Here is a 20620-nt window from a genome sequence, read left to right on the forward strand (position 1 = left end):
CTATGCCCCTAAGAACAAGTTATGACCATATCTTTGAGCTTTCAAATCATAGCAATAATGTTGCATAATTCATAAATATGCTCTTTTAACTTCAATTTTAACGAATATCATGTACTCTAGCTTTGGATGTGCACAAGTAGACACTTGAATTTGTATTAAGTTGAACAAGTAAACACACATTCTACGTGATATAATACAAGAAGAACACCCACGTAGGAAGCGAATTGCCACGTAAAACGCGACGTATGACATGGATTTCTATTGCGTATCTAATATCTTCATGTATCCAATGCATATATGCTTAAACTTGTATGTGATATCAGTGGCGGATCCAGAATTTAAAGGTTGTGGGTGCTCACTTCCTTTAACATAAAATTCACTGGAAAAAATTTTAAAAAAGAAATGCTACTAGTGGGATTCAAATCCTCACCAGTGGTTTCGCGCGCCTCTTATTGCAGAGGTTTAGACCAACTCACCTACAACTGCTTTTGTTCTATGGGTGCTCATTTAAATTATAATAACATATATATATACAAAAATTTTTGAAAATCAATGGGTGCTCGAACACCCGCGTTTGGCTTACTGGGTCCGGCCCTGGTAATATACATGTGTAAATAAGTTCAAATCACCTCCAATATTCCTCAAATTTTAACTTAGGGTTTAAAAGCATAATCAATTTGATATAAGTTAAATAACTTACAAAAATAAAACATTACTACATATTATAATAAAATTCATATATATATATATATATATTTAAAAAAATAAAATTCATCAATGTTCAAAAATGAAAGAAATGAATGCTAACTTACAACCACCAGCAAATTGATATAGTACCAAAATGGGTTTCACATGGCTCCCTCAGTCCTTAGATCCATTTGCTGGCCAAAAAAAATCAAGAATCAAAAAGTATATTTTCCATAATATTAATTTTATATTTACATATAAGAGATCTGAAAAAAATATATTTTTATTTTATTTTATAAGTGATCAAGAAATCTTAATTTCTCGTCCGATACAAACAGGGCGGAGTACTTAACTACTCAAAGAATTTCCTAAGTCGAAATATTATATTTTGTGAAACAAAGCAAAGAATTATTATTTTTGCATATATTCATTTAATTTATTATCAGTTGAGCACCTGCGTAAATTAAATGCATATTGTTTTGGCCCATACTTCCCAGCTATGCTTATTAGTAAAATGATGAATTAAAGCTACCAGAGATTTCTTAAAAATAAATAAATTAGTGTTAGTAAATATTTGGAATGTATTTGATACAACGAAAGTCATTTCTAAAACATATTTTTTGAAAAATATTCATAAAATAATTATTTTGGTATTCAATTGAAAAGTGTAAAATATTTTCCAATTTTTTTTTTTAAAAGATTTATAATATATAGTTCTAGGAAGGAGAACATGATAGCAGCGATAAAGTTATCTTTATACAATCATTATTTCAACAGAATAGTATTGAATCCTACTTAAACATGAAAATCCTACGTAAGCATGAAATGCTTAGTGCATCAGATTATTTTTTCGTAGATAGTATTTTGATGGAATATTTCAATATCATAGATTGATAATAATGTCTTAAGGGTTGGTTAGAGTAAAGTTATGAGCTTATAAGAGTTTGAGATAGTTGTGAAGGAAAATGACTTACTTATTTTCAAATTAGAAGTACTTTTTTTTTGTTCAAAGAATGATCATTTATAAAAAGACCCATGCATGATATTATTATATATTGCATTGAATCCCATTTAATGTTTGTATCTCTTCTCCACCAAGATACCAATACATTTTTTTTACTTATAAAAGGATACTCTAGAAAACACACTAAGGTACCAAAATAGGAAAAGGCAAAAGATATTTAGGGTAAAAAAAAAAAAGTATATTAAAAAACATGGCTAATTATAAGTTGTCAATGGTTTTTATTTTTCTTGGTTTATTATCAATTGTTTGTACCACAAGAGCTAGAGAAGTGCCAAGTGAAAAAGGACTTGTTGATCAAAAGAATTTTGTGGGGTTTGGTGGTGTTGGAGGATATAGTGGTGTTGGGGGTGGGGTAGGTGGTGTTGGTGGACTTGGTGGGGTAGGAGGTCTTGGTGGGGTAGGGGGTGGTGGTGGACTTGGTGGATTAGGTGGTTTGGGGGGTGGGGGTGGTGGACTTGGTGGATTAGGTGGTTTGGGGGGTGGTGATGGTGGACTTGGTGGATTAGGTGGGTTGGGTGGTGGTGGACTTGGGGGACTAGGTGGGTTGGGTGGTGGTGTTGGGGGACTAGGTGGGTTGGGTGGTGGTGGTGGTGGACTTGGTAGTGGAGGGGGTTTGGGTGGTGGTTGTGGACCTTGTAGTGGTGCAAGTCTTCCAAAGCCATGAGATCATGAGAAGAATATTTTATGAGTTCATTTTTATAAGTGATTTAATGCAAGTTTGGGTATTGATTTTTTTTTTTTTGTAATTTTGGTTTGAGTTTGTGTGAACTTTTTGCAATGTATTAGTAGACATATTTTCCAATTATTCCTAATGGTGAATGTTGTGTTATTTATTGTTACATGGTATTAGTTTAATGATATATTTACCTTTCACACGTTGTTGACACTTTATTCTTAAAGAAAACTTTTACATATAGCCACTTAAAAATAATTAATTATACTCTATAGATATAATTTGATAATTACAATTTGTAGCTACATGTTATATGGAGGAGAGAGGCGAGAGAGAGGGGGAAAAGAGTGGGAGAAAGGTGAATTGTATATGTATATTGGTTAGATAATTGTATATTATATGTATGTATTTGTATATATGGCAAGAGAGATTGACAGAAAGGGGAGAAAGGCGAGCGAGACTGGGAGAGAGAGGAGAGAGACGATAGAGAGAGGAAAGAGAATGGGAGAGAAGTGAATTGTATATGTATATAATTGTATATAACTATATATTATATATATACATTTGTATAAATTGTCAAGCGAGATTGGGAAAGGGAGGACAGAGTCGAGCAAGATTGAGAGAGGGAATAGTGAGGCGAGCGAGAGAGGACAAAGAGTGGGAGAGAGGTGAATTATATAAGTATATAGGTTTAAAAATTGTATATTATACATATTATTTATATATCCTGGCGAATTATACATATACAGACATGACTAATTATACAAACTCGAAGTCAGCCCACATAATTAATGTATAATGTTAGTCGTGAGTGGTAATTATAGCAAACTATAGTTACAATGAGTAATTAAATAGTATAAGTTTGCTTAACTACACAATTTTTCCATATTCTTTTCTTATATTTTAATATTGATCGATTCAACTAAAATGATTTACGTAGTTCAGTATTATTTTTATTCTTCATTTTATCTCAACTAAAATTTTAATCGATTCAATTAAAATGATTTACATATCTTCTAAAAAATTTACTAAAATGAACTAAAAAAATGAGTCATAACTCAACTCGGTCAATTCTTGTTAAATTTGTTTATTTGTTCTATAATTTTTTAAGTACCTAAAATCAACTTTTTTTTTCTCTTTCTCGTGGCTATAAATGATAGTATCACTCAAAAATAATATTTTTACAAACTTCCTTACGAGTCAATTTGGACGATATATCAATTTAAGATCGAGATGAATTGAACGAGTCAATAATAAATGGATCATTCGAATTCGACGGATCACATCTACCACCGTTAGCCAAAACTCGTGACATTACCCTCAAAGATCGGAGAGACATGAGGTATGTCTACCACAAAAATTACTCTCTTCTTATTCCGAATATCCTCATTCCTAATCTTCAACATTCACATAAGACGTACAGTATTCGGAATAACCTCATTCCGAATCTTCAACATTGACATAAGACAGTACTTGAAACTGAAATCTTACCGCCCAAAGAACCAAATATAATCACTTAAACATCTCATGTGCTTTGAGCATAACACATAAACAAGAAAAGAGTCAAACAATTATAGATCAAAGAGAGCACTGCTGTGCTTTGTTTTTCGCAATTCAGTACAAAGGGTATTATAACTCTATTCTATGAATGAGCAACGTTGCATATCGATGATCAGGTATTTAACGTCAATTACAGAAGGACAAACATTGAAGTTATTGGGAAGGAGAATGGCGAAATACGTCTCATTCTTCAGCTATGATAACTGCAACAGAGATTTAAGACAGAAATGGTACTGAGTAATTTTTCCATTCACTTTGTGCCTCCACCATCAGACATCAGAGATGCAGCAGCTGCAGCTGCAGTAGGAACAACCCCTGTTGAGACACCGGGTTTTGACAAATGAAGGAGCCTGAAAACAAAAGAAACCATTTGTATGTTTTACTAGACCATCATATACAATACCAGGTACGACTAGCCAATTCTTATGGATAACAAACCAAGATAAAGATGCTTACGGTGCAAGATATTCACAGAAGGACGTTACAGATGCAACAACTTCATTGTAATTTTCAGATGAAGCTGGTGCAGTCACTTCAACTAGCTGTATGCCTGGAGTCACAGGCACTGCATCATCGATAGCATGAGGTTTCAACATCTTGTTGATGGATGAAACTGTTACAGTTATCTGGGCACCTCTTTGGAAATGAAATGCAAAACCAACTCTCAGCTGCTCATGGTCTAGCTTGTAGCCAAGTGAATAAAATAAGCGTAATGCATTCTTGCTTATTTTGCTTTCTTGCATTGGTCTCACCAACACTGAGATTTGTTCAGCACCAGCACCTCTCATTGGACCACCAACATGCCTAACAGTCCTATGTTTAATCACATAAAAAAAAAACTTAGGCTTCAAGTGTCCCAATAGATAGGGGCTCAGGACAAACCAGATCTCTTACCATGCAGGTTCTGGCTGCTCAAGATCACATAAGAGCCGTATTTCTGATGCTACTAAGCCTGAGAATGGTAAGCAACAGACCACACGGTTAAAATAACCCAAAGACAAAGAGCAGGAAAGGAGAAAAGAAAAAATCGTGAGAAGGCATAAATGATTTTTAGACAAGATATGATATGTGATTGGAGTATAAACAGTTGATCATGCACGCAATATTTGGTCCATTTTATATCTCTCAATTAGGTGAAAATCAGATATCAATTTGAGTCCACACTTTTGCTCATTTTGTTTAGGTGATGTCGCATGACATGCTAGAAAGCAGTTCGAGAGGATTTGGGCTGTAAACAACTCAAAGATTAGGTGCTCAGGCACCTCACGGTGTTGAAATAGCTCCGAAACAACTTGAAGTACACAATTGTGCAACCTGAGAACCAACATTTTGCAAACACAAGGGAGTGAGTGTGCCTTGCACGCCCTGCTGCTAATTGCACACTACCTAGTGAATGAGAACTGTAAGTGCACAATTTCGGAATTCCAAGTGGTTTGAACCCTAACCTCTCAAGTCCTAAATACTCGTCCTAAGCTAGGATACTTGAGTTTTTGCACGACCCGTGACAGCATAGAGGTGGGAAGAGAGATCCAACACTAGAATTAGAGCTCAAAGGAAGAGATTGACGGTTTGAGGAGTTTTTCTTCTCATATTTTACTCTCATTATAATTTTTGTGATTTTAATACTTCATTATTTGGATTGACCGCTATTATAAAGTAACTTTCTGCTAGTTAGATTTAGATGGATATCATAATTTAACTCTTATAAATTAATTCTCTAACTACAATTATTAATTTGATTCAAACCATTTGTTCTGCAATTCAAACTTCTGATCTAGAGAGGTCACTGGACTCCATTATTTTCCCAATTACGTTTGAATGATCATAGTTTGCTTTTTTTCCTTGTCTAACCAAGAGGAGAAATCAGTCTTCAACATACTTTATGAATTGTGATGATGATATGACAAATGCGTAGACAACCACAAGGGGTCAACATATATTTGTGGGAGCCAAGGTTAATTAATCAACCGTCTTCCATATTTAAGGTATAATAATACCTTGACTATTATAATAAAAAGAAATACACTTAGCCAAGAAGGTTATAGTAGTTAGATGTAATCGAGATATACACCAGTGATTTGGAAGGTGATTAGCTGAAGGTGCTCTGAATTTAAGGTTTTCTATTTCCTTAGATATTACTACAAGCGAGAGGAATAATCAATGTTGAGTGTAATAGAGAGAGGCACTTATAACTTAGAGATCAATATTGATTGGTGGACAGTGAACACCATACACTAATCATAAGTGAAGTCTAGATTCAACTCCTTCTGATTAGAACAAAAAAGTCTATATTCAACTCGTTTAATGAACTGATGGATACTCTTTCACCATCATTCATGTCATAGAACTCTTATTTATATTTCATTTTAGTCAAAAACATTCCGCCTGCTTATCTGATTACTCGAATAGTAATTGAGCAACACTAATTAGGATAGCAGAAACTCAATCCTTGTGGGATCAACATCTGCCATACTATCTTTAACAGGAAACAAGCATTGTTTTAATACTCCGACGTTACCCTCATCAACATGTCAAAGAATCACATGTACATCATCGCAGAGAATCACATCTGTATCATCGACAAAACCATGATAGGCAACACTTTGTTGAAAACAAGGCACTCAACAGTCAACAAGTGAATGAGCAAAAACCATGTGGTCTCGACCTATAAATTAGATGTACTGAAAGTGAATCATACTTGAACCTAATTCCATTCAATAATTGACATGCAGCACCACAGTACAACTAGAATAAGATGGACCATAAAAAAATTATCAGCTATGTACAAACTCAAAGGTGAGAAAACCTCCCTACGAATGCATAGATGGTTGTGAGCATTTGCCTCAGCCACATCAGTACATACATGACCATTGGGTTAGTTCCTAGTTCCATAATAGTTCAAAGAGAAAATACACTTACCTAGGTTAGGGACACTTTTAAGGCACAGTTCATGAATCCTTAAGCTTTGTTTATGTACACCACAAAGCCCTTGAAGCAGAATTTCCAGGGCCTCGACATGCTGCAAGTATGATTAGCACTGTCAAGATCTTTTCAATAATCAATTGCCAAAAACTGTTTCAGTAAATGCCGTAGTATACCTTTTACAAGTAGCATACCTTCTAAAAGATTGAATAAGAAAAAAACGAGAAATAGGGGGAGGTTTTATCATTACTCCAGGAACTTACTTGAGTCTCAATAATTCCCTGAACCACACACTCCATTCGCACTTCAATTTATTCAAACCTACATGCAAAGAACTCTTTAGAACATACCTATGAACCAAAAAGATATTAAGTTTAACAGAAGAGTAACAACGAAAAAGCTAACACCTAACCAAAATCATAACAAAGTTGACACTCTTTGTATGAGAAGTGCATTGCTTGAAGATTAATGGATCTTAATATGAATTTAGTTTTGGATTGAGGCTTAAAGTTTTTGCCCGGATTGCCCCTATTTTGGGGTGGTCTTCAATTATTGCCTTTTCCATCCATAATTAGAAATTTAAGCATTTGGTCATTACTTGTCTTTTGGTACACCCAAATTCTCACCAAGATTTTAAGCATGAAACTTCTAATGATCCAATATGCACCAAAAACTGTCAAACTTGCTCCTTTCATTAGGCTATGACCAAACAACCTTAAGTTTTACTAAGTTTCTTCAAAGAAATAGGTAGTAGTGCTGGAATGGTATCAAGTTTTATCAATGAAGTCACTCCACCATGGGTGATTCTTTTCATGTGGAAAATTAGTCACTTGGACACATAGCTTAACTCCTGTTTGGCAAATATTTTCTACATACGTACAACAACATATATACATTCTATCCTCCCCATAGTCCACTTGTGGGATTTCACAAGGTATGTTGTTGTCATTGTTATATGATGGAGCATGTGCTCAGCAAAAACAACGAATGACTACAAAAATGGAGGAAAGAAAGAGAAAATGGAAAAGGAGAAGAATGGGTGAAGAAAAGACAATACCTTGGACTATATGGTATATGTTGCCTTTGGTTTTTTTCGACTATTTTGGCATCAAAATATGATTTTTCTAGTGCCTGTACAATTTGATCTTTGTTTAACATATCTTTATTGTTATACATCTGTTTTTTCAAAGTTTCTACATCAAACTCCAAATTTTATCATCTATACACACTATTGTATGACATATAAAACACAATCATTTAGCATTGTAGAACTAAACATAAAACATCAGAGCAAAAAATTGAAAGAATTACCTTGAACAGTTGAAGCAATCTCACTTTTTCCCCCAATCTGAGCTGCAAAAATTCAATTAAAAAAAATAGTTCGAAAGCTTAAACAGGCAGACCTAAATTAATCACATAACAAAAAATCAACGATAACAACGAGCCAAAGAAAAAAAAATTCTAGCTAGAAATCTAGGTTTCTATATCAAACAAGGTCCAATTGTAACAAAAAATCCAGTTTTCTACATCAAACAAGGTCCAATTGTAACAAAAAAATCTAGGTTTCTACATCAAACAAGGTCCAATTAATCACATAACAAAAAATCAACAGTAAAAACGAGCCAAAGAGAGATTTTTTCTAGCAAGAAAAATATGTTTCTACGATCAATTGTAAAATTAAGGTTTAGTAATGCAAGCTATGGCTGAGAGAAACCAAAACAATTAGCAGTAACAGAGATAATATGGTGATTTAGTGCTCAATGAAGTGGTCGAAAATATCAAAAAAGTCGAAACTCAAGACATAGGGTTGGAATAATACCTATTGCGAAAAGTGACAAGTATCTCGTAGAATCAATTGAAAATATTAGCGGATTCTTTTCATACGAGTGGATAAATGTCTGTTACGAAAATTTGATTAGTATCTTATATAATTAATTAAAAAATATTAATGGATTCTTTCTATAGGAATGGATAAAATAATTTGATACCTTATACGAAAAATTGATTATTACGAAATTCTTTGATAAAATGATTTTGATACCTTTTACGAAAATTGATAACACGAAATTCTTTCTATATGAATGGATAAAATAATTTGATACTTTTTACGAAAATTAATTATTGCAAAATTCTTTCTATATAAATGAATAAAATGATTTGATTCCTTTTACGAAAAATGATTATTATAGAAAGTGACGAGTATCTCGTAGAATTATTAGAGAAAAGTGGTACTTAGCAGAAGAGAAAATGGTTTGAAAATTTTGGACCCGAATTCGAGTTTAGGCCCATAATTAATTAAGCGACTCAAAGTATAATTTGATAAAATTGTAAGAACCCGATTGAATCTAAACTCAAAATTCAGGGACCAATATTGCAATTTTACATTCCACCTCTTCCAGAAAAAACCCTAAAACCTCGATAACGAAGAAGAAGAAGAAATAATGGGATCGAAAAAATGTCAAGTATGTGATGAAGCACAGTCGAGATACAAGTGTCCCAATTGCTTCATCCCCTTGTAATTATATTTCCATCTTTTTTCATTCTTTGAAATTTATTTGAATTTTAATTCTGGGTTTTGAGTTTGTTTTTAGTTTAAACTGAAGGGGAATGGATATAGATTATTCATACAAAATTCAGAGTAAAAATTTTTATATGTAGAAAAACATCATAATTGTAGCAAATAGAGATATGAATTTGTTGATAAGAAACTTAGGTTTCGTTTGGTAACTAGTTAGAATTATGCAGTTATTTTTTATGTCCGGCATAAAATAATATATAAATTTCTTCGTAGCTTATATATGTATTAGTCATGTAGCTTTCTAAATTGCGGACTTTTATACATTGAAATCATTGCAAAGAACCTTAGGTGTCGTTTGGGAGCCGGTTAGAATTATGCAACTGTCAGTTATCTATCTTATGTCAGGCATAGAATAAATACACAAATTTTTCTCATAACTTATATTTGTATTAGTTATATGCGGATTTCTAAAGTGCATATTTTTATACATAAATTTGTCGCAAAGAACCTTAGGTGTGTTAGGTAGCTGGTTAGAATTATTAGCTGTTTGTTATCTATCTTATGCCTGGCATAAAATAATGCATAAATTTCTCATAACTAAGGTGAATTTCTAAATTGCAGACTTTTATACATGAATTCGTTGCAAAGAACTTTGAAGTGTCGTTTGGTAGCTGGTTAGGATTATGGAGTTGTTAGTTATCTATCTTATGCCTGCGGATTTCTAAATTGCAGACTTTCTTTACATGAATAATTTACTTCTTTAACTAAATACGAAGCGCTGTATAATTAAGTTGCCTCTGTACTAGCTATCAAACGATAGCTAAAGGTTGAACTCATAAAACTTAAGTATTGGATTCCCTGTGAATTCAGTGAACTCAATTTGTTTAGTATTGAGGGTGTAACAGTATTAGTATTTATTGGGTTGTAATTTATGGGTTATGTTACTGGAGATTTGAGTATTGATAAACCTAAAAGTTCTTTTTTTGGTTGTTTTGATCTTGCAGTTGTTCTTTGGTCTGTTTCAAGAAGCATAAAGGTATGTTCTTTATGAACATATTATGTGAATCTAACTATTCTTATGGGTTATACTTGTGGTTTGTGTATTTTATAGTGATAAAAATTGGTCTTTTCATGAGCTTATCTGTGGGTTATGCAGAAATTCCATGCGGGAAACCAGAACCGGAACCCGAATCAGAACCACTTTCTGAGGAAAAACTTGGTAAGGATGGCTTCTCTAATAAAACGGTTGAACTTTTTTTCTTGTTGTATTTTTGTATAACCATTATAAGAATGTGAATGATATGCTTATATTTTTTCTCACTAACTGTAGTTTAAGTTTATTGTCTTCGTTAGTATCTTTTGTTGTCACTTAGCTATCCTTTTTGTCGGTGATGGTACGTTATGTTCAATAACCATTTGCATTTATGGTGATAACTTTGATACCTGACAAGACGTCTCTTTGATGAATGAGTTTCCGGAGAAATCCAAAAGAAAAAAAAGAAGGCAGTCCAGTGCATGAAGCACCCCGTGTTCATGTAGGGTTCAAGGAAGGGCTGCACCCAAGGGGTTAAGTGTAGGCGGCCTAACTTGATGCGGGCATCATTGTTAATTTCATGACTCAAACCCATGACATATAGGTTACATAGAAACAACTTTACCACTGTTCCAAGGTTCCTGTTGTTTCCTAGGGCAATCAGACCTGCTATATGCGTGTAGTTGTAAATGTTGTGTTATTAGACTAGTGCCGCTTCCAACTTCTTCGATGTAGCATCCTCTATTGGGTTAGTTTGCTATCATAGTCCCGCATTTTATTTTTTTTTGAGGATAGTAACACAAATCATAGTCCCGCATTATACATCTTGCTATTGAACTATTTATCATCAGTATCTTGTACATCTTCCTTAGATAAATTAAGAGATCTATAAAAGGATGCAAGAAAGTGAAGATCCACTTTTTGGGTATTTCTTAAAAGCTGTTGGTTTAAATAATGGCTGCAAAAGGAGGAGGTTGCTGGGGTAGATGGGAGGAAACAATTGTGGAGGTTTCAGTGGAGGGTGCTATTTGGTTCGTGGAGGGTGCATAGGGTTTGTAATTGCTGGTTTTGGACGTAATGTAAATGTGGTCGAGTTCCATGAGCTAAAGAGATTCAGGCACTGTTTTGTTATTTTCTCCATTCAGCACTAGATATTTGTATTTGCACGAAATGCAAGCTATTGTCACTTGCCCTCTTGCCAATTGTTTCCCATTAAAAACTGACTTGTGTAAACAATTTACACTTCTGTTCCAACTTGTCTGCGTGAAAAGTGAGAATTCATCTGGTAGAATTTTGGCACTATTTATTGTTTTCATTTAATATGCATAATATGCTAATATTGAGAAAGTAACATGCATCACTCTATCTCTGTCAGCTCCTGCTCCAGCATTGCATGTGGAGAAGCCAATCTATGTTGATGAGCCAGGCGAAGCGGTCAATCAGTCGCAACTAGAGTCTATAGGTATGTCGCAAAATTGTGTTGTGAGAACATGAATGATTCAGGCTTCATTTTGCTTCCAATGTGATTATGATATGATTTTATGCAAAAGTCATGTTTGCTTCATTGCATTAGATGATTTTGAAATTATATGATTTCCTGATATAAAGCAAGTCTACGTCTTAAAGATTTAGACCAGAGACGAAATCAGGATGTATGGAATGCAGGGATGAGGCAACATCTATGTTTGACACATTGTTTTCACTTTTCACTTAAGAACCTCACCTTGATAAGAGACACTGATTTGGCTTTCTCGTATCTGTACTGGTGGGAGATAGCAATACCTCGTAATATTAGTCAAGTGCAAGCTAGCTCGGACACTGTGTTATAAAAAATTCTTTAATCAGATTTACAGCCCATTGATTGGCACGTTTATGCCCATCCTCCCAAGAGAAGTAGCGTTTTGTTATACTAGAAATTGCACTTTTGTAACATCGAAGGAACTTAATTGTGTGCCAAATTAATATTCTGTTTCTTGAATCGTTCTTTCCCCCATGACATTTTATAGCTTCGCTGCAGCTTCTTCTTCGGAAATTCTTGAGGCTATACGGAACAAAGATCTTCAAAAACTTATATACAACTTGGATTCTTCTTTGGATGCAGAGAATGTAAGTACCATGCGCCTACTTAATATCGGATTATGTGCAACACAATAAATTCACTGTAGGAAATCAAGTCAAAGTACAATATGTCTAGTTTTGTCGAAATACTAACAGAGAATAACTGAAACTAATACTTTGTTCTGATAGAACCTTCTCTTCTACAGGAGATTGAACGTAGATACACAAACCAAAACCATTGTTCTTTCTTATTCATTGTTCTTTTTATCTCCAAGTGATATCCATACCAAATGCAGATAGTGAAAGAGATAGATTTCATCGTTAGGAATCATTAAATCCTACGCATGATTATAATAGGTGTATTATGGAAATCTTTTGAAAGAAACAAGTTGTAATTTTTTCGTGGTGGAACAAAATATTTTTAGTCTCTTGCTCACGCTGATACCTTTTTCGTATGTTAATGGCTGCTTCAATATTTCTATTATCGTCTTTCAGGAACTTGATAAGGCAATGGAAAAGGAAGAATTTCGCATAATCAGTGAAAAAGTATGTAATATCCTTTTTTTTTTAGAAAAAACCATAATAGATCTTATAATTCAACCTTCTCTTTGTTACTTCCTGACTAACATCAATATGACTGCAGATTTTGTCCATCATTAGTTAATGGAGAAGTTCAACAGGATACGATGAGTAGTGCTGTAACGAAGGAAGATCTTTCCCTTGTTCAGAAGCGATAAATAAGTTGTTGGGGGTATCTACCAAGAAGATTTTGCTTGAATCTTACGTTTTACTTGATAATTTTAGCGATACAACTGCAGGCAGTTCTAATTCAGATATCCTTCGAGCTGTGTAAGGCGTGCTCTTCTGCCCTCTGCTTCTGCTTCCATTTATTTGTATTTGTAATCTAAACGAAGTGTATCGATATAGCTGTTCTTTTTCCTTTCAAAAAACAGTTGAAAGTCTAGATGAAATATTGTCCTGTATTCCAAGGGTGGTGGAGAATGGAAGCTAAGACTAGTACCACCTCTTATTGGTATGGTAGTTATCATGGATTCTATAGCCAGCTCCAATAGTATGGCAGGCTGTTTGTGCAAGGCCATGTTTTATGTTTGAGTAACGGTTACTAGTGATTCTGACTTCCTACAGATGAATTGCAGCTTGCAATCCGAACTGAATCATGTTTTGGGGTTAGCTCACCCTTGAAGGATAGTGACCCTTTCTTTATAATTAAGTGTTCTTCCCAACTGTACAAGCTTTTAGATGAGATGGTGACACGTTTCAACAGAATACCAGTTCTCTTAGGAGAGGATTATGAAGAGATATCAATACTAGTTCTATCATAATAGTTACAAATTAGTTATGTTATATACTGTAGTAGACTAGTAGTCAGCCAGTGTAGACTCCACTCTTGTTTCTTGTTTCTCTTACACTACCAAAATTTGATCGCGAGAAAGCTCTCGTAGTTGACCCACCTTGTAATCAACCTGCAAACACGAAGAAGCTGAGTAAAATCCCAACTTCATGTCGATATCTGGAAATTGGTACTAACAATCACAAATTCTTAGTCTAACTTGTGCAAGAGAGCTGAGAAAAAGAAGCTAACTCAAAGCATCGTACCCACGTTCTTGAAATCCTAGATCCGCTTCTGCCTCCAACAGTATTGAGAAAGAACCACAATAATGTGATGTGTAAAATGTGACCATCTAAATAGTATGCTCACCAGATTGATGATTCCCTCTACTTCCTTCTATGCAGCTGTTAAGTTTACTGCTGCTCAGCTGTTCCACTTCCTGATTCTGCATTTCAATATTATCTATTGTCAAAAGATTTCTCGGAAGAGCGCGCAATAAATTAAGGCATTTCTAGGTGAAAAATTCAGTAAGAACATAGGTATCATGACAATATAATAAATATGCGTAAATTTAAATTAGTCGGATTTCATCAGTACTGAATTCCAAATCATTTAGACTACAAGTATCAATCAGAGAAGATATTACACCTCTCCCTTCGAACAAAGGAGATCAGTGGGATATGACACCTCTCGCGGCATTTAGTGCTAGTTCCATTCTCCTCAATGGATAAGACACGAAAAAAGTCTAGAAGGAATGAACCTTTTTAACCTAAGCAATTATCTACATAAAAGCAAGCAGAGGAAGTGAAGAAGAGTTTAGTTTCCTTTGGACATTATATACCTAAAGTCAAAACAAAACATTATGCAAAAATGTAAGGATATAGAAGGAGGACTTGCCTGGGGTAACATCAGTTGTGCTTGCTGTAGACCAAAATATTGATAGTATGGGTCACTAAAATTGGGAAGTCTTGGCTGACTAATATTATGTCCAACATGTGAGTTTGGCTGGTTCGCAACTGGGATTCTGGATGGATCAGGTGCAGGAAATGGTGGCAAGTGATATGCCGGAAGAGGATATTGAGGAGCCATTTGTGCTGCTGCAGCTGCATTCTGCATTGCTGGACCTGGCATTAGCGGTGGATATGAAATTAATGGCCGGTTCCTGCCCATTTTCATATCCATCCCCATGCTCATATTCATTCCCATAGTTGGCATGTATTGCGGGATTCCAGGATACATCATAGGAACCATGCTGCATCCCGTGGCCATCATCTGCAGTAAAGGAGCTATGATCAAACTGTAGCCTAAACGGATGTTTTTCAAGGAGCTCAACTGAAGATGCAGCAAATGTCAACTTATAATTAGGATTTCGGTTGTGACATTATTACTAGTTTACTACTTCATAATGCAGTATCAAGACTAAGTGACAAATCTGAAATGAAGTATACTCCATGTATTTCATTTTGTATTGCGCTGTTCTTCGACTGACCATGTTGTTTAAGAATGAAAGATCTTTGACACAGAAAATATCTGTAACACTTGTTGTCTTACACATACCATGACATTTCTATATCTGTAAGCACATTTCATTGATTAACGATAAACTAAAAAGTTCTAAGTTAAAATTTCCACATATAGAGAAGTGTCATATTTTTCAAACAGACTATAATGGAATGAGTATCACAACAGAGGCAGTACTTGATCGAATTTCTTCAGTGTTGGACATATCATAACCATCTTGGACCAACAACTAGCTGAAAGAGAGTTAACGAGGTGAAGCTTAAACTCCAGTAGAGGTTGAAGGCAGAAAAAGTCGCAAGAGATTGTACATTCATCTATCATTATTTCCGTTAAGAGCAAGAGAGACAAACTTAATTGCTCATTCCAATATTGGTCCTTAACTATTAATTCAGGTCTAGCTATTATCTTACTTAGTAATCCTTCTTGATGCCCTGTTAGTGAAATGTGATTGGAGTAGTAGTTCCGCAACTGACTAACTTCTTTTGACCTCCAATGTACATGCTAGAATTTGAAGACACTCTGGTTCTGACAAAATGAAAACCTTTTAAGCACCAAACAAGATTGACGGGAGTTCTCTCCTCAGCAATAAACTATTTTACTTCTACAGGAGGTGAACCATCAAAATGAGAAGAAGAAATGAACAGAAACACGGCAATAAGTAAAGAGCTCGTCTCAATTAAAACATGCACTGACTAACAATATTGTTCAAACGAGAATAGTATACCTGTACTTGCAATTGCAATGATTTAAGGTACTCAATTGCTTCATCCAGCATTGAAGCTTTGTCTGACTGAAATTAGTTGATAAAAGAGATATGAAATCAACAACAAACTTTCTATGATGAACAAAACAATTCAAGGATGATGTTAAAACCTTATTGCAGCAAGGTATGAGTTCTTGTAGAGCCTTCATCTTCTCATTTATTCTGTCTCGGCGTTTCTACAATATTGCAAACACTCAAATACATTGAAATCACAATATTTAAACCATTAAAACCTTCAAACTGAGATTAGTATATACCCTTTCAGAAAGATTATGGACCTCTGCTGCGCGAGATTTCTTTGCCGATGTAGAACTTCTTACTTGCTTCCTTGCATCAGCAAACTCATATTCAACATCCTAGGATATTAGAGAGGCAAAACTTAACAACATAGTAAAGAAATATCTGAAATAGTGAGTACAACAACAATAACTAGTATTACTTCTAGTATGCTTCGATCCCAAGCAAATTAAGGTCAGCTATATGAACCCTCGATCTATGTCATGCCATTGAAGGTCGTCTCAATCCAATATAATAAATGAATTACCTTTACTAACACTATAAATTCTCTACATTTTCTAACAAGACTAAAAGATTCCTAGCAAACATTAGACCTAATTAAGTAAACTTACTAGTTACTAACACAACTAGAACTTATCTATCCTAAAAAAATGTATCAAACTTTTTGACATATAAACAAAAGAACAATTTTACTGATAATACTAGTAAAATAACACGTTTTACGTAATTCAGAATTAATATATTACTATTTAACTTGTCTTCAGATAATATCCCACCAACTTTGAGTGTGTACAAGTAAACATGTAAGCAAACACATTTGTCTTACATAGTGTCCTCCATCTTAATTTTTTTATCCTATTTATAAAAATTTCATCTAAAATTGGAGAATATAATACTATCCTTTAATACAATTAATTTATCTTGTTTGATTTTTTTCAGATATATTTACGTTCATAAAACCAAATTATACTTTCATATATTTGATATATTTTTTATTTGAAATTATAAAAATAAAAAATCCTATTTAGATTAAAAAAATTAATTAAAACAAAATAATATTAATTAATCCTTGTTTACGTAGTAGTAAACGGAAGCTAACTGCTTACTCACCTCACTCTGACCTTCATTGTCGTCCGATTCTCTACTTTTCCGTTTCCGATCATACGCCGCCGTATCCGCCTCCGTATGCGACGGCTGTGGCGGTCCTGCTCTGGCGCTTACACTACCTCCTGAACCACGTGTAGATGCTGTCAATGCCAACTCGCATGCCATCGTCACTTCCCTACCGCCGCTTGTTGTCGCCATCGACGTCGCCGTCAGTTCTCTTCCTCTGACATTCATGGCGGTAACTGGTGTTACATTTTCTGATACGCGTGCTGCTACCGGAGTCTCGTTTGAATCCACAATCGTCGATGCCCTAACTGAGTGACCAGAACTCGATGTAGTACCATTTCGTAAAACCGCTTCACCAGACAACCGTGAAAAATGCCCAAAATTCTGTAATCGATGTGGTAATTCACCCTCTGTACATCTAATCGGCCGCGAACACGGCGGAACCAGAGGCGGACGGATCTCCACCTTCGAAGTACCAATTTCTCCCGGCGGTGCTGCAGCGGCGGAGGTCACGGCGTCACAACTCGGTGTAGTATTTAGAAAATCATCGAAGGAGGAATCATCAAGTGGAGATTGAAGCCATGAGTTCATTTCATCCTCTTGCATATACAGTGGAGCTGAAACTGCTACCGTTTGTTCTACAGCTGATTGCTCGGGAAAAAGGTTAGATTTCCTTACAGATCTTTGATTTTGGCTTTGCATAATTACTCCACCATTTTGCCATACTAGCTCCATGATTTCTTCATCTGCTCTGCAATAATCCAAAAAAAAAAAAACTAAGCACAATAAACCGAAAACTACTTCCGTTCGAATTTCGAATCTCGAACATCCTGCTCTTAGTATTTCACGATCCGTATCGAAAAATCAAACAACAAAAGAAATTACACTATAAGCTTAGTATCCAGTTGCTCGATGATATTACGCGATCAGTATTGAAAACGAACTAAGAAAAATCAGTCAATAGATACAAATTAAACAAAAAAAACTGAACTTACACGGTGGGCTATAATTAGTATCAAAAAAATCAACATCAACAACAAAAATTACACTATGAGCTTAACATCCTGTTCATGATATTTCACTATCAGTATAGAAAATTTACAAAGAAAAATCAACTTACAGATACAAATTAAACAACAAAAATTGAACTTACACTATGGGCTTACTAATTCTGTTGCTCATGGTTGTTTCACGATCAGTATTGAAAATGAACGAAGAAAAATCAACTAAGTTTATACAAATTAAATAACAAAACATAGATGAAAAACTTACATTGTGGATTTCTTGTTGAAAATAGCAGAAGGAATATCATAATAATCATCATCCATTTTGAAATCAGGAACAACACAGTAATTCATCTTTGTGAGTTTAATTGAATTATATCATCAGAAACTCACTTGAGATTTATTCATGAACTCATTTTGAGTTTTGCTCTCCATGAGAACTGTTTTAGTAGTTTTTGACTTGTTATAAATATCTCTGTGTTTTAGTTTTCACTTGCTACCGACTTAGCTAGCCTCAAATATTTTTAATTTATTTATATTAATATAAAAACGCCAAATACATAAGCAGATTTCTAAATTTGTTGGGTTTTTTTCCTCAGGTACCTCAACTACGTCATTTTTCTATTGAATCGTTGAACCCTCATAATTTGGTGTTTAAACAAACACCGTTGTTTGATGTGGAATCGAATTTTTGAGGGGTATCGATAAAGGATACATACGTTGTTTCAAAATTCATTAGTTCAATTGATAGTGAAAATGTTCGAGAATAATTGTGTTTTACTTAAGTCATTTGAACACATTGGAAAACAAATGAGACTAACACGGTTTTTCTTCATTCCTTCAATCAAAATTATTACAATTCGAACACAATTGAAGGCATTTACAATAGAAAAGCCGATCAAAATCAACCAACAGTGTTTTAAAGTAATAAATTACGGATAATTCAATGATTCAATAGAAAAATGACATAGTTGAGGTACCTGAGGGAAAAAAGCCAACAAATTTAGGGATCTGTTTATGTATTTGGCCTTATAAAAATATTACTTTCTTCGTTTCAAACAGTATAACCTATTTTAATTTGGTATAAAATTTAAGAAAAAAAAAGAAAATTTTTTAATATTGTGGTTCTAAATTAAAATTATGTCAAATATATCATAATGTTCTCTAATATTGTGGTCTTAAACATGTCACGCGAAAAGTTAAAGTTAAATATTATCAAAAAAGAAAAGAAATTATTATTTTTTAAATATTAGAAAAATATAATCATTTCTTTTAAACAAAGAAAATAATAGTAAATAATTGAGAGTTGTGAGATTTTAGTCTTTAAATTTTAGTACAAATAAAAATATTAGGTAATTTTTTCTATCTATTCTAGTGTCTTGTGTGCGCAAAAAGATATCCTAGCTTGGTCATTTTGAATATTTACACTCATACTATAGTTCCCCTTTATATATTATATATTTTTTTTATTTTAATTTTTGTGATATTTTTTATTACTTTTTAAGTTAAGTATATTGGTTTTTTGAAATCAAATTAGGTTAGATTAAAAGATTTTATTAATTTAAATTTATAATTACAATTTTTTGGTTATAATTTGTTTTGTTTCTTGTTACTATTTTTTTCTAAATAATTTTTTATGAATTTTAAAGTTATTAATATCGTTTTTCTCGAATTTAAGATGATACGGAACATTTCGTGGTATATTTGATTGTTGAAATTATTAGGCAACGTATGCTCTGAAACAAAAATATTTGTCTTAATTTTTTTTAAGAGTATTGAGAATTATGAAGTATTCGAGATGTGTTGTCCTGATCTCGTTACAAAACTCAATATTTTATTATATATTTGAAATGCAATTTTAATTTTTTTATAAATATTTAAGATTTTATGAAATGTTATAAATTCATTGAATGAGTGGATAGTCCATAAGGTTGGTACATGAACAGCCATTCATATTCACTAGGTTACATGAACCTTTTTGGATAAGAATGTATCTATTTATTATGATACTTAATATGGTGACCTTGGAGTGATTTCTCACTCTATAAATAGGGTTGTTCATTCACTATTGTATGAGATACATATGAGACTTGAATACACTTGAATAATAAGAAAATTCCTCATTTCTATCTACATCTCTTCTCTTCTTCTCTTTATAATTATATCTCTTATGAGCTTGATTTTATAACACGTTATCAGCACGAGTCTCTAGCCAATTGAGATTGAGTTTTAGTTTTTCTTTAACTCATGTTTTGGTTGATCTCGTTATGAGAATCAAAATATTATATGCATAAAATCAGGTATGTATTTTCTAAAATATTTTTATGATTTAGAATACAATAGTATTCAATCACTAACAATTATCAGGAACCAAA

The 20620-nt window shown here is 33.7% G+C and overlaps 4 protein-coding genes and 1 long non-coding RNA gene across 14 annotated transcripts; 3 read left to right on the top strand and 2 right to left on the bottom strand.

Moving 5' to 3' along the window:
* Nucleotides 1-1901: 1901 nt before the first annotated feature.
* LOC104647805 (uncharacterized) lies at nucleotides 1902-2375 on the top strand. The gene has a single exon (XM_010323614.1). The coding sequence runs from the start codon at nucleotides 1902-1904 to the stop codon at nucleotides 2373-2375; it is 474 nt and encodes a 157-aa protein (XP_010321916.1).
* Nucleotides 2376-3932: 1557 nt separating this feature from the next.
* MED18 (mediator of RNA polymerase II transcription subunit 18) lies at nucleotides 3933-8764 on the bottom strand. 3 transcript variants are annotated; one of them, XM_069298693.1, is made up of 8 exons: nucleotides 8686-8708; nucleotides 8178-8219; nucleotides 7924-7997; nucleotides 7130-7187; nucleotides 6864-6963; nucleotides 4839-4896; nucleotides 4401-4757; nucleotides 3933-4294 (listed from the first exon to the last, which is right to left on the bottom strand). In XM_069298693.1, the coding sequence occupies exons 4-8, from the start codon at nucleotides 7163-7165 to the stop codon at nucleotides 4195-4197; spliced, it is 651 nt and encodes a 216-aa protein (XP_069154794.1). In that variant the 5' UTR covers nucleotides 7166-7187; nucleotides 7924-7997; nucleotides 8178-8219; nucleotides 8686-8708; the 3' UTR covers nucleotides 3933-4194. The 3 variants fall into 3 exon arrangements, with proteins under 3 accessions (XP_069154794.1, XP_010321804.1, NP_001352619.1); XM_010323502.4 differs by lacking the exon at nucleotides 7924-7997 and having other exon boundaries at nucleotides 8686-8764; NM_001365690.1 differs by lacking the exons at nucleotides 7924-7997; nucleotides 8686-8708 and having other exon boundaries at nucleotides 8178-8571.
* A 542-nt stretch (nucleotides 8765-9306) lies between these two features.
* Nucleotides 9307-13439, top strand: ZNHIT (zinc finger HIT-type containing protein). Its single transcript, NM_001365691.1, has 7 exons — nucleotides 9307-9381; nucleotides 10389-10420; nucleotides 10541-10603; nucleotides 11793-11879; nucleotides 12435-12523; nucleotides 12971-13021; nucleotides 13119-13439. Exons 1-7 carry the CDS (start codon nucleotides 9308-9310, stop codon nucleotides 13137-13139), a joined length of 417 nt encoding a protein of 138 aa, NP_001352620.1. The 5' UTR covers nucleotide 9307; the 3' UTR covers nucleotides 13140-13439.
* A 216-nt stretch (nucleotides 13440-13655) lies between these two features.
* LOC101260141 (transcription factor PIF1) lies at nucleotides 13656-18773 on the bottom strand. 8 transcript variants are annotated; one of them, XR_002027936.3, is made up of 9 exons: nucleotides 18514-18761; nucleotides 17239-17992; nucleotides 16368-16466; nucleotides 16221-16286; nucleotides 16072-16137; nucleotides 14724-15098; nucleotides 14475-14607; nucleotides 14196-14271; nucleotides 13656-13959 (listed from the first exon to the last, which is right to left on the bottom strand). XR_002027936.3 is itself a non-coding variant. In XM_004240419.5 (8 exons), the coding sequence occupies exons 1-8, from the start codon at nucleotides 18597-18599 to the stop codon at nucleotides 13955-13957; spliced, it is 1527 nt and encodes a 508-aa protein (XP_004240467.1). In that variant the 5' UTR covers nucleotides 18600-18773; the 3' UTR covers nucleotides 13656-13954. The 8 variants fall into 8 exon arrangements, 2 of the variants coding, with proteins under 2 accessions (XP_004240467.1, XP_069155093.1); XR_011221615.1 differs by having other exon boundaries at nucleotides 14097-14271; XR_011221614.1 differs by having other exon boundaries at nucleotides 14093-14271.
* Nucleotides 17773-19015, top strand: LOC138349093 (uncharacterized). Its single transcript, XR_011221617.1, has 2 exons — nucleotides 17773-17904; nucleotides 18845-19015. It is a non-coding gene; the product is annotated as an uncharacterized lncRNA (long non-coding RNA).
* The last annotated feature ends 1605 nt before the right edge of the window (nucleotides 19016-20620 follow it).

Source organism: Solanum lycopersicum, chromosome 6 (assembly GCF_036512215.1).
Source record: "Solanum lycopersicum chromosome 6, SLM_r2.1".
Lineage (NCBI taxonomy): Eukaryota > Viridiplantae > Streptophyta > Magnoliopsida > Solanales > Solanaceae > Solanum > Solanum lycopersicum.